This window comes from Peromyscus maniculatus, chromosome 20 (assembly GCF_049852395.1).
Source record: "Peromyscus maniculatus bairdii isolate BWxNUB_F1_BW_parent chromosome 20, HU_Pman_BW_mat_3.1, whole genome shotgun sequence".
Classification (NCBI taxonomy): domain Eukaryota; kingdom Metazoa; phylum Chordata; class Mammalia; order Rodentia; family Cricetidae; genus Peromyscus; species Peromyscus maniculatus.
In genome coordinates this window covers 47,812,506-47,825,712 of record NC_134871.1, presented here as the reverse complement: position 1 = coordinate 47,825,712, position 13,207 = coordinate 47,812,506, and the positions used below count along the sequence as shown (strand labels likewise).

General features: G+C 56.3%; 1 protein-coding gene across 4 annotated transcripts; it reads left to right on the top strand.

Annotated features, from left to right (window-relative positions):
• The first annotated feature begins 946 nt into the window (after positions 1 to 946).
• On the top strand, positions 947 to 12,701 carry Sstr3 (somatostatin receptor 3). 4 transcript variants are annotated; one of them, XM_042264877.2, is made up of 5 exons: positions 947 to 1,090; positions 2,760 to 2,897; positions 3,728 to 3,903; positions 5,960 to 6,098; positions 9,310 to 12,701. In XM_042264877.2, exon 5 carries the CDS (start codon positions 9,349 to 9,351, stop codon positions 10,630 to 10,632), a length of 1,284 nt encoding a protein of 427 aa, XP_042120811.2. In that variant the 5' UTR covers positions 947 to 1,090; positions 2,760 to 2,897; positions 3,728 to 3,903; positions 5,960 to 6,098; positions 9,310 to 9,348; the 3' UTR covers positions 10,633 to 12,701. The 4 variants fall into 4 exon arrangements, with proteins under 4 accessions (XP_042120811.2, XP_042120813.2, XP_076412368.1 ...); XM_042264879.2 differs by lacking the exon at positions 947 to 1,090 and adding an exon at positions 1,500 to 2,037; XM_076556253.1 differs by lacking the exons at positions 947 to 1,090; positions 2,760 to 2,897; positions 3,728 to 3,903 and adding an exon at positions 3,949 to 5,557 and having other exon boundaries at positions 9,315 to 12,701.
• Positions 12,702 to 13,207: the final 506 nt, after the last annotated feature.

Genomic DNA, 13,207 nt, shown 5'->3' with positions numbered 1-13,207 from the left:
AAGAGCGAAGAACGCTGAGAAGGTGGGAAGAATGAGAATAGGAAATCAAGATTTCTGCTGCACAGGGGCCTGGTGAGATGGCTCAGCGGTTAAGTGCAATGGCTGCTCTACCAGGGGACTGGGGTTTGGTTCCGCACGCACGCACGCACGCACGCACGCACGCACGCACGCACGCACGCACGCACGCACGGTGGCTAGCAACCACCTGGTGTTCTCTTCTGACCCCCTTTTGGTATCAGTCATGCGCACGGTACACAGTCGTATTCAGACACAAACTCATATGCAAAAAGTACACTAAAAACAACAACAACAAAAAAAAAACCTCTGTTGTGTGGGGTGACCCACACTTAGGAGCCCCAAAGTTGGAAGGTTGAGGCAGGAGGATGCAACATTAATTTGGGCTCCATAGTAAGACCCTATCTCAAAACCACAACGCGTGTGTGTGTTGGTGGGGAGGGGTTGGAGAGAGAGATCGATGCTTAGGGAGTGTGGTATTTAAACACAACTAAAGGTCAGTGCCGCCTCTGAGACGCCCTGGGGAGGGGAAGAGGGCCACTGGAGGATGGCTGCATTTTGTCATTTAAGACCTTTTAGCACCACAGGACTCAGAAACATGTTTGCAAATAGCGCCTGAAGAACACAAGAGCAAATTAGAAATGAAAAATAATTGCATTACAGACGAAAAGGAGGCCCAGGGGAGGAAGCGTGCCTCCGAGCAGGCAATGTCGGAGCCTGCTGGAAGTGAAGGGGCAGGGGTGGGGTGGGGTGGGGACGGACGCCGGAGCAGCCTGGGCAAAGGGCCCAGGGCCCTCGTGAGGTTCAGGCTGCACTGATGGTGGGCTGGTAAGAGGAGGAGGGGTAAAGGGGAAGTATAGGTCGGTAGAGGCAGGTTAACACGAAACACGGTGGCCGGGACTTGTTCAGTGAGTGACAGGTGGCCCTGAGAGTCTCGGGGAGTCAGACCGTGACTCAGCATTTTAATAGATTTCCCCGTTCCTCTTGAGCAGGCTGGTTTCACTCAGCTGTCTAAGGGTCTCTGGGCACGCCAGGAATGAAATGGACACGGGACAGATTCATGGGAGAAAGGCATGTGAGTGGTGTGAATAGGCACGGGATCGGAGCGCCCCCCATCCCACTTCCCTCACGGGCTGGGTAGAGAGCAGCGTGGCAGCTGTCTCAAGGGAAGGTGAGGGTTAAATAGAAGGTATCTCTGCAGACCCTCCCCTCCCCAGCCCTGCCTGGTAACCAGAGGGTTTCCATCCTCCTGGTGCTGGGAGGCGCCTCTCATGGCCTTCAGGCCCTGCTTTCAGAGGGAGAAGGGAAGAAGGTCATGGTGTCCTTGATTCTCAAGTACCTTTAGTTAGGAGTCAATGTGAAAAAACAGCACAGGGCGGGGGAGGGGGGGAGCTGGTGAGGAGGACGCCGAAGAGTCAGCCAGGTGAGAGAGAGAGACAGACAGACAGACAGACAGACAGACAGACAGGAGAGAGAAAAAAGGAGAGGAGAAGAGAGGAGGAGGTGAGAGGAGAGGAGAGAGAGAGGAGAGAGACAGAGAGAGACAGAGAGAAGGGAGAGATAGAGAGGGGGAGAGACAGAGAGAGAGGAGAGAAAGAGACAGAAAGAGACAGAGAGAGAGGAGACAGAGAGAGGAGAGAAAGAGACAGAGAGAGGAGAGAGAGGAACCAGAAAGGGAGACAGGGAGAGAGGAGAAAGAGAAGAGGAAAGAGAGGAAACAGAGAAAGGGGAGAGAGAGAAAGAGGAGGAGAGGAGAAGAGAGGAGAGGAGAGGAAGCGAGAGAGAAGGAGGAGAGAGCTCAAAGCTGAAGAGATGAAGCTAGTGCCGGTTCTATCCCATGAGCCTCTCCTCCGCTTCGGGCCAGCCAGGGTCAGATCCCCTGCAGCCAGGAGGTGAGGTGGCCTCCACTGCGGGAGAACACTGAGGGGCTTTGCAGTCGTGTGACTGGGGACAGAGCTGGGACTGGAACCCCTCTGTCCAGTGTCCTCAGGTCCTTCCCACGCAGGAGCTCAGAAGTCAGAAGTGAGTGATGCCCAGGAACGGCCTCAGGCTTGGGGGTGGGGAGTGGCTCAGCCTGTTACCTGCATAACCCCGTGACACGGGAGCTGAAGGTGAATCTCAGGGATGGTTGGTCACATATGTGAGGTCACACGGCCAGTACATAGGCAAAGCTGAGGAGGAGCCAGCAGGGGTTGGCAAACCCAAAGACATCCTTGATGGGGACATTAGTGAGAAAGATCCAGAGCAGGGGCCAGGAAGGCATCTCGTGTTTTAGAAGATTGGCCTGTTTCAGTAGCTAGGTAACTCCCTGGGTCCATGGCCAGCTCCGGTCTAGGCACCATTGGGGAGGAGAGGGGAGGATTTTCTCTGACTCCCAGGGAGGGGAGGAGCCTGGATCTGGGCTCCTCTTGTCTGATGGCAGAGGCACTGTTGCTGGCCATGGGAGTCCTCTAGTGTGAGGGTGGAGACACCACCACGGTTTTTGCCAAGGCCAAGAGCACATGGGTGTCTGGCATTGTCGTCTCGATGGGAAAGCCATCCAGGTAGCCTCCACAGCCTGACAACCCTGGGTGTCAGGTCCAGCCTGGGATCAGGGATTTGGGATTTGAGCCACAGGCTTCTAGAACCTCAACCCTATAGAGCAGGACTATCCCTCTGGAGTCCCTCTGGTGTCCCTGTGGGGTCCCAGTGTTTCCTGCTCCCAGAACTCTAGGCATGGACTTGTACTTTCCTCTCTGTCCTAGCTCATCAGCGAAAGGACTCAACAGAAGCCCCAGGTCACTTTTACTGGCAGACGTCTCCTAGAGAAGAGTTGACCCCAGTCTTCTATGTAGGACACCTTTTACCCCCTCTCTTGCTTCCAATGTACCCTCAGGAAACAGGTACCCCTTCTTATCCCTCTATTTACACTATCCATTCATCTCCCCATTCACCTACCCATGAACTCTGTGAGTCCATCCATCCACCCACCCACCCATCCATCCATCCATCCATCCATCCATCCATCCATCCACCCACCCACCCACTCACCCATCCATTCATCCATTTACCCACCCATCCATCCATCCATTCTTGTATCCATCCATCCATTCTTTTTTGGGGGGAGGGTTCCAGACAGGGTTTCTCTGTGTAGCTTTGGTACCTGTCCTGGATCTCGCTCTGTAGACCAGTCTGGCCTCAAACTCACAGAGATCCGCCTGGCTCTGCCTCCCGAGTTCTGGGATTAAAGGCATGTGCCACCACCGCCCAGCCTCCATCCATTCTTATATTCACCCATCATCTAGCCATCCATCCATCCATCCATCCATCCATCCATCCATCCATCCATTCTTGTATCCACCCATCATCTATCCATTCATGCATCCATTCATTCATCCATATGTCCATGAATGCATACATGCATACATCTTCCATCTTCTTTCACTAGTCATGGGATGAATGCCTACTGTGCACCAGGCTGGTGCCAGCCCAGGGTCACCTTGAGGACATGGCTAGAGCTTGCCCTGGGGGGGGACTGACAGCCCAATACAGAAAACATTCATGCCCCATCCTCAGAAGAGTCATCATGAAGTACATCACGGTTGTGAGGACAGACTTTGGAAGTCCAAGGAGTGAGACTCCTTGTCCTGGGCGAGACCTGTCAACCTGATGACCATTTGTCCCACACATGGAGATGGGGTAAAAATAACCAGATTTTCAACTGCTGGTACAGCCTGTGTGAAGACCCTGAGGTTCCTGACTGGCCTCCTGCCCCCACCCTTGCTCTGGATGTGACTCAGTGCAGCAGTGAATGAACTGTGGAAATCTAAATCAAGGCACAGACCCTCTCTTCCATTCTCAGAAGCTCCTGGCTCATCGAGTTTGAGAGGACCAGATCCCAAGCTGACCGTAAGTACTCCAAGGTTTGGCTGTGACTGCCCTGCCTAGATCCTCGCTTGGTGAAAAGCCAGCTCCTCACCCACCCTCATGGTCCCTAGTCCCATCTCTGCCCTGTTTCCTTAGTTCCAGCCAAGGTTGGAACGTTGGACTTAATCTTTAGTGATGGGGTGTGCATTGTCTGCCCAGGGCTAGCCTCATCCCTTTCCTCCTTAGAGACCGGAGCAAAGCTGGAGGCAACAAGGTCTGAGGATGAATGGACAGGTGAATGAATGAATGAGTGCGTGAGTGAGGTTGATGAGCTCAGAGTTTAGGGAGCCAAAGGGAAGTTGCAGGTAGCGGGCAACAGGGGGAGGAGGCTGTGGGTGACTGTGCTGAAGAGCCGCAGAGGACTGTGAACAGAGACAGCTTCAGGAAGCCACCCCCACTCGGGACTCTGAGGACACATCCAGAGCTGTTCAGAGCTCGCGTCCACTTTAGACCAGCATTGGTCACAGATAGTCACGGTTTACTACTGGGGTCTGTCCAGCTCACCAACCAAGAATGAATGGCTTATGTAGGTGGGCACCTGTGAGCAATCTGATGTTGGGGACCACCACTCTTATGCCTCAAGCCAAGCCAAGTATTCCCCTCCCAGGGAGCTCGTTAGTTGGTGTGTTATGAACAATTGCCTTCAAGTGTGGTCGTTACATTTCAAATTGTATCCGTTCGAAGAGGGGGAATTTGTTTTCTCACTGTGTATCTTTGGCTTTGGGCTCTTGGTTCTCAAAGGCCAAAATACCTGCTTCCTGTCCCATCTCTGGGCTCCTCTGTCCAGATCCAACTGACCCCCAGATCACAGTCCCTATCTGCCTTCTTCCGGACCTGTTTCCCTGCCCTTGATCCTCAACAGGAGAGATGTGGGTTCGGAGCCTACATCTCGGTGCCTATCCTGCCTTCTCCCTCCTCACCCCGCTGCGCAGCCCCCTCCCTCGCGGAGAAGTACGTCCTGGGGTTCTGGGGCTATCCTGCCTCTGGCAGGCAGCTCCCCGTCTCCGCTGCTCCCCTTTTTTTTTTTCAAGTCCCTGCGGGAGCCAAGGCCAGCGTGGGTGGCTGAAATCTCCTCGGTAACGGGATCTGCCTCTCCCTCTCCCGGCCTCCGCCCCTAACCTGCTGCCCCTCAGTCTGGTACCTACTGTCCGGCCCTCAGCCCCTCCTCCTGGCCCCTCCCGCACCCTCCTGCTCCCCCCCTCTGCTGGCTCTCCATGTCACCATCTGTGGCACAATCCTTCTCTGTCACTGTCCCTACCACCCCCTCTTTCTCCTTCCTCCTGCCTCCCTCTGTCCCTGCCTTTCTCTGCATCTCTCCCTGCTCCTCTGTCGGTCCATTCTCTTCTCTCCTCTCTCCTCCTCTGTCCCTGCTCCTTGCCAGGCATCTCTCCTCACTCCCCCTCATCCTGCCTTTCCACCCACACGCTGTCTCCTCTCCCTCTCCTCTCTCTCCACCTCCGACCCCCCTCCTTTCCTTATTTTCTATTGGCTTCTTATGTCCCCTGCTCTCTTCATATCCCCATCACCTTGGGAAGTGGCACCTGCCACCCCCCACTGGGTGCTGTCTGAAGACCCCATTCTGTGTCCTGCATCCTCCACAGAGTCCTGGAGATGGGGGATGACGGACAAGGTGCAGGTGAGAAGTCAGGGCTGGGGACCAGATGGGAGGGACAAAGTGGGCTGACGTGGTCGCTGAGGGCCTAGGAAGGGCCTGAGCCCACGAGCGCTGGAGGAGTGGGCGCCGGATGGGACCCCAGCTGGTTGTACTCTAGTGGTGCCTGGCTGCAGGATGTTACCCGGCCTGGCGACTACAAAAGGGAGCTCTTGCCCTGTGGGCAGGTAAGGAGGCTGGGCTCAAGGAGATCTTAGAGGGTGGGATACCTGAGCGCTTTCTCTGACCAAGTTGAATTTAGGGCTGAGTCTAGGGCTAGCAGAGTGGAGAGATCCAGAAAGCAATGAGGGAGCCTTTTTGGTGAGCTCAGTGTGGGTGTAAGGTAGGAAGGGCTATTAATCTCAGCAACTTGTGCCATCATTCCAGAATCTTGGAGCCTCCATGCAGCAGAACGTCAGAACCGGACCGAACCAGATGCACGCTGCTCTCTGGGCCTGCTTGGTGGCACTCGTGAGCGCCCCTTCCTGCTGGGAGTGGAGCATCTGACATGCAGCAACCTTGCCAGGTGGGTATGCATGTCTCCATTGGAGGAGGAGGAGGAGACTAGAACCAGAGAGAAGTGACTTATCCAAGGTCGCAGAGTAGTTTGCCATCAGCAGAACCCAAGGCCCCTGCTCAGGGCTTGAGGGGGTGCTCCTGGGAGTTAGGCCCCCAGCCTAGGGCTTCTGTCAGTCACTGTTAACTCACAAAACCCCAGCCTCTTTGGAGGAAGGTCCAGGGGTGCAGAGGACAGGCAGATGGCAGAGCCAGCCAGGGGTCCTCAGCTTGCATTGACTTTTGACAACCCCAAGCCGGAGGACTTTAAGGTCCAGTAGACAGACTCTGTTTTGAATCTGTTTTCTCACTCACCAGTTGGGTAACCTTGCAGAAGCCGCTACACCTTTTGGAGGTTCAATTTCTTCCCTCATCCCTCCTTTCTGGGCTCTGCTAGGGTCTCGGGATGTGAATTTGAAGCCTTGGGCCAGGAACGTCTTTGCACTTTGGAGTTCTCCTTTCTAACAGGCTTGTTTCTGTTAGTGCTTACTGAGTTCTGGGTGCTAGGCTAAGTGCTGAGCAAAAGCACTTTGGAGGGGGGTGGGCGTTGAATGAGAGGGAAATAAGAGCAATGGGGGTGTCTTGCGTGCCCGAGGGGCCATCCTTAGTTGCTGTGGGGCTTGGGAGCAGTAACTCACCCTCTCTGTGTGTCTCTCCCCTCCTCAATGGTCCCCTGAGGAGATTCCACCCCCAGCTTTCAGGCAAGCTTGTGCCAAAGATAAACCAGACAAGGAGGCAAAGTCCCTCCCTCCCTTCCAGGAGGAATTAGATCAGGCACAGGATTCCAGATCCTTAAAGAAAAGACGGCATCGAAATTGCAGGTCTGTCTTCCCGGGTGAAAAGATGTGGTTTCCGCGTTCTGGCACCTGCCTGGCCTGTCAGCTTTGACAGCAAGGAGGGTGTCTTGGAGGGAGGCCAGGGTACCAGGAGGCGATGCTCCACCCCTGAGTCTAAGGAGGGTCTGGCTGGGTAGCTGTGTTCGTGTGTGTGTGTGTGTGTGTGTGTGTGTGTGTGTGTGTGTGTGTGTGTGCCTGTGTGAGGCTGGAGGGGCCATCCTTGGAGCACACCCTGGGCTTCCCTGAGGGCATCGGTGCTGGAAGCCTGGAAATGAGATCTGCCTGGCTCTTAGCTCTTCTCTGTGCCTGGCACTCTCCTTTCCCCTGCAGTCCTGAGTGTCTTTGATTGGCCAGTCTGCGGGAAAGCTAGAAAAAGGCACTGTGTAAAGCAGGTGGGCAGGGTGGCCGGGTGACAGAGGGTGCCCCACCTCCACCCCGGGAGCAAGAGTGTAAGGTCCTAGAACCCACAGTTCCTGGCCTGGGATGGTCGACTCCAGCTGTCTGGAGTTGCGACATTCTCTGATTAAAAGTCACGGGGCCTGAAAACCTGACTCTGGGATCCGTGGCTGTGTTCCAAGAATTTAAATTCCTATCTCTAGGCTCCTATGGGTCTGAGGCTTTGGGCCCATGGTCCAGAATTCAAGAGCGCAGACACCAGCCAGGCAAGCTCTGCCTAGTCCAGCAGGAGAGTGAGACCAGCACCGTACTGTAGGGGCCTGTGCTAGCCTAGCCTCAGTCTGCCAGCCTGTAAAATAGGGTGACAGGTCACAGGTACTCCTATACATGCTCCTTCCTGGTTGTGGCTCCCCTTAGCTCCTCCCGGACAGTTGGTGAGGACAGCAGGAACGCTTTGTGTTCTGGCACAGTTCTGACACACCAGCTTTTCCTGAAGCCATCTGGGGTCTGGGCTCAGCAAGGGACAGCCAGCTCTGTGAAGACATTTCAGGATCCCACGGCTCACTACCCAGATTCATCAGACCCAGCTCAGGAGAGCTGAGGATGTAGCAGGTTGAGAACCGGTTGGGGGCTCCCTCCCAGCCAGGAGCTTGGAGGCTGCGGGAAGCCTAGGAAATCTGGAGTGTGGCAGAGAAGAGCCTTGGCACTCTGCCAGGGGTCCTTTGCCATCCTTGGCATCGCCAGCCTGGCACTTAGAGCTGTTGTATGCTTCCTACTCAGGAGCATGCTGGGAGATGGGGGCTTCCCCTTCCCAGGAGCCTCCTACTTCCAGAGTCTCATTGGGATACCCGAAGCACTCTCAGTTTCTAGCAGAGGGGGTCCAGACCGGGGGGAGGGGGACGGGACACACGGACGGACGGGACACAGATCTGAGAAGGATAGCTTCTTAGCTTAGAGACTTCCCCTTCACTCTGCTCTGCAGGGTAGAGTTGGAAGCACTCGGGATCCAGGATCCAAGGGAACTGGTAGGGCCAGGCAGAAAGGTCCATTGGCTGGAAAAAGAAGGGACAGAGGGTCAGGCCCATGGGAGGGGCTGCCCTTAGCCTCTTACCGGGGAGTTCCAGAAGCAACAACCTGCTGAGCAGGCCTGAGGGGTTCCCTTCCTCCGGTCCCCACTCAGCAGCCCACTCCTTCACAAGGCTGCCCACTCTGGGCTCCTCTGACTCATCTGATGCCTCACTCGCTGGTGCAGGATGTGATGGAGTGAAGGGAGAGGCGGGGGGCAGTGGAAACGGTCCAGGGTGGCTTAAATCTCAGTGATGCAGGAGAGCCAAGTCCAGCAGGGGAGCCCAGCAGAGTCCCCAAGGCCCAGGCACAGAGTCGGGATAAAAGGACCTCACCAAGTGCCAGGGAATGTCCGTTCCTGCCAGCTGGTGACCCCTCCTGCTCAGCCCAGGGCCCACAGCCCTGCAGCTGGGGGATGTGGCTTCCAGATGCCTTGGAGACTTCTCATCACCCGTTTGTCTGGACGGAGAAGGGGTCCAGGCACCCATTCTTACATTTTCAGTCATCCCTCCAGGCAGGGCTTTAGGTGGAGGACCCCATGTGATGGCCAGGGTTAGAGAGGTGCTGACTTCCAGGAGAGGAGACACCATCAGCTCATTGCCATCCTGTTTGGAATTAGAGAGCTGAGGAAAGTTCTGGGCTCTGTTAGAAACGACACACCTATTTATTTTATCTGGAGTTGGGAGGACTTGAAGTCTCATCTGAGAAATAGGGATAGCATCCCTCACCTTATTGGTCTGTGCCGAGCACAAGATGCTCCTCCAGCCCTGAGCTGGCACACAGTAGGTCTCCAAGTTCAAGGTAGCGGTGGTTGAGTGGCGCAGAGGAAGGATTCTCTGACACAACTAAGCTGTGTTCTCCCCCCCCCCCCTCCGTCCCCCGTAGGCCAGGAGTAATTGATTGCTGACCGGCCTCTCATTGGTCATGGCCACGGCTGCCTATTCTTCATCAGTGCCCACAACCTTGGACCCTGGGAATGCATCCTCAGCCTGGCCCCTGGACGCTACCCTGGGGAACGCATCTGCCGGTGCGAGTCTGGCAGGCCTGGCTGTCAGCGGCATCTTGATCTCTCTGGTGTACCTGGTGGTGTGCGTGGTGGGTCTGCTGGGCAACTCGCTGGTGATCTATGTGGTCCTGCGGCACACAGCCAGTCCATCAGTGACCAGTGTCTATATCCTCAACCTGGCCCTGGCTGATGAGCTCTTCATGCTGGGGCTGCCCTTCCTGGCTGCTCAGAATGCACTGTCCTACTGGCCCTTTGGCTCGCTCATGTGCCGTCTGGTCATGGCGGTGGATGGCATCAACCAGTTCACCAGCATCTTCTGCCTCACCGTCATGAGCGTGGACCGCTACCTGGCCGTGGTGCACCCCACACGCTCGGCCCGCTGGCGCACGGCACCCGTGGCCCGCACAGTCAGTGCGGCGGTCTGGGTGGCCTCGGCTGTGGTGGTGTTGCCTGTGGTCGTCTTCTCAGGCGTGCCCCGGGGCATGAGCACATGCCACATGCAATGGCCAGAGCCAGCGGCTGCTTGGCGAGCAGCCTTCATCATCTACACGGCTGCACTGGGCTTCTTTGGGCCCCTGCTGGTCATCTGCTTATGTTACCTGCTCATTGTGGTGAAGGTGCGGTCGACCACACGGCGCGTGCGCGCGCCATCCTGCCAGTGGGTGCAGGCACCTTCTTGCCAGCGGCGGCGGCGTTCTGAGCGCCGGGTCACGCGCATGGTGGTGGCTGTGGTGGCGCTCTTCGTCCTCTGCTGGATGCCCTTCTATTTGCTCAACATCATCAACGTGGTGTGCCCGCTGCCGGAGGAGCCCGCCTTCTTTGGCCTCTACTTCCTGGTGGTGGCACTGCCCTACGCCAACAGCTGTGCCAACCCCATCCTCTACGGCTTCCTCTCCTACCGCTTCAAGCAGGGCTTCCGCAGGGTCCTGCTGAGACCGTCGCGTCGTGTACGGAGCCAGGAGCCAGGGTCCGGCCCTCCAGAGAAGACTGAGGAGGAGGAGGATGAAGAGGAAGAGGAGAGAAGAGAGGAGGAAAAGGAGAGGAGGGCTCAGAGAAGGAAGGAGATGAACGGAAGGGTCAGTCAGATCGCGCAGCCTGGCACCAGTGGACAGGAGCCCAGCACAGGATCTGCCAAGGAGAAGCAGCTTCTACCCCAGGAGGCGGCAGCTGGGGACAAGCCTAGCACCCTGAGCCACCTGTAAGGACTTCAAACCAGCAAAATGGCCCAGAGAAAGGCAGAGGCTGTGCCCGGCTTAGGAGCATGAGTACCAGCTACATGCAGTGGTCTGAGCAAGCAACAGCTTAAGCGACTTCATTGATACCGCTGTCCTGGTCATCCTTGGGCCGCCAATAAGGTTCAGGGTCCAATGACGGAATGTTCAGGGGCCTAGGTTCTGCCCTTCTGTGCTGTGTGCCCCTTGGCAGGTCCTCTGCCCTCTCTGGGCCTTGCTTTCTTCTTTCGACTCAGGGATGGGGATAATGAGGCCCCGATGGGCCCTGTCATAAGAGGGGTCTGGAGGGGGTCGTTACTGGGGGGACTCTCCCAAGCCAAGTTAAGGTGATGTGGGCAGGCTGACCAAGAAACAAGGTATCTTGGGTGTCGGTCTGTATCTTGGCCCTCAGGGAGATACAGCAGGGGCTTGGAGAATCAGGGACGCAGGTGAGCTGGGGGCTTGGTTGAAGCCCAAAGGAAGTGTAAGATGGTAGGATGGGATGCCGCTGCTTAGGACCCAGCTCAGCCCTTCCCATGCTGCTGTGTGTGGCCTCGGCCACTCTGTTCCTGCCCAGGCTTCCTACCTCTCCTGCTGGACAGCCCAGTGTCCTACAGGCCCTCATCCCGGTGTCTCAGCGCTGGGCCTCCTGTGCTCCTGGACATGAGGCGGGGGAGGTTTTCAGACGGCCGACGAAGCCAAGCTTCAGGGGCTCTCACTCTTTGGACCCCTCTGGGGCCTGCATCTGACGTATGCTTCTAATTTTGTATTCCTTTTCTCGGGGAGGGGCCACACGGCGCACAGGCTCAGGCCACCCACAGCCTGACTCACCCTATTTAGGTCAGGTACCTTGTCCCCAGGGCAGAGACTGTGGCAGCCTGAGGGGACGAGAGATAGGAGGAGGGTGGCCAGGATGAAGGAGAGGGGGCAGAGGCAGTAAGAAGGGGAGGGGAGAGGAGGGAGGAGAGAACAGAACTGTGCTGTGGCCGTGAACCAACCTTCGCCCCTTGGGCTAAGCTCAGTCGCAGCATTGATGGTCATCAGGAAGGGTCTGTCTGGGGTGCTGAGGAGAGGGGGCCACAATGGAGATCCTGGGAGTGGGCCTGGCTCCTCAGGACACCAGGGAGGGGTGGTAAGCCCTTGGTGGGGGTCAGAGCACCCCATCCTCTGTGTTCCCAGGGCCCCAGACAATGTAAAGAGGCTAACGGGCTATCATGGGTGGGCTATCCTGCCCCAGGCTGAGCCAGGACTCTATCCTCCCCCTCCCAGAGATGGCCCTTTTGGTCCCAACAAAGCTGGCCTCAGAGAGGTTGGAGCTCCTGCCTAGACCCCAACCCTACTCTGCAAAGGTAGGGTCCTCAGGGAACCCACAAATCCAGAAGCTGAGAAACCTGCATCTTCTACTCACCTCAAGCCGCTTGGCCAGGCCCTCCCCCGCTGGGTCTCAGTATCCTCCTCACCATGGTGTGGATGTGGTTCCCTAGCTCGCCAGTCTGCTGGAATCCAGGAGGAAACTGAGTCACGCTGGGTAAGCCACTGCTCACCACGATGGGGCTACTTACGGGATACAAAATGGAGGTACCCCCAACTCAGGCTCAGCCCACATCCTGCCCCTTTAGTGAGTGGTCTCTGTGGCAGCTACTGGGGTGAAGGTATTTGTGAGAGATGGGGTGCAGGAGGCCGAGGATCAGAGAGCATGCAGGCCACCCTGAGAGGAGGAAGTTTGCAAACTCAGGCCTGTGTGGAGCATGAGGCCGAGCCCTGAGGTTCCTCTGAGGAGGGGCTTGGGCAGAAGTGAGCAGGTCCAACCTTCCTGGAGGGGGCAGGGGAGCTGTGCCTTGCAAAAGGAGTTGGGTGGCCAACTGGGAAATCTTTGCTGCTTCTGACCCTAGCTCCTGTCAATAAAGATAGTGACTGGGCCATTTCCTCTCTATGTCCTGATGGGTGAGTGTGCAAGTGTGTGACTTCTTTTCATATGGCTTCACAGTCCTTCCAGGGTCATACAGATGCCCTTAAAAGTTTGAGCCTATATCCTTGAAGAGCAGCACCTGAAACAACAGACATTTATTATTATCCAAACAGCACATCTCCAAGCAGAAAGGTGATTGACTACAACTAAGTCACATGACGGTCTCCTGGGCCAATCGACAAAGACAAGGCCGTGGGGGTGATGACTGGTCAATGTCTACCTTTCCAGCCAGCCAGAAGTGAGGCAGTGTGATGGACAATATAATCTGGCCAGTGGGGTAGGGGGAGGGGGAGGGAGGTGAGGGGAAGGGCCAGACAGCAGCAGTAGGCTGAGTGTGCATAGGCTTTCTATGGCTATAATGTCTAGGTACAATCATACAGGAGTGTGTGTGTGTGTGTGTGTGTGTTTGTGTGTGTGTGTGTAGCTTTGTTCAGCGCATGGCTTTGTTCAGTGTATGGCCATAAACATGTGTCCAAAGTGTTCTCAGGCAGGTGTGTGCAGGTACAAGCAATGGGCCAGCCAGTGCCTGGGCGTTACCTGGAAGTGTCCATATGGGCCAGGGTTTCTCTGCTGCTCCATGACTCTGAACTTTAGCGA

Excerpts from the sequence above, each read along its gene's own strand:
- Sstr3 (XM_042264877.2), top strand. The coding sequence starts at position 9,349 with ATGGCCACGGCTGCCTATTCTTCATCAGTGCCCACAACCTTGGACCCT.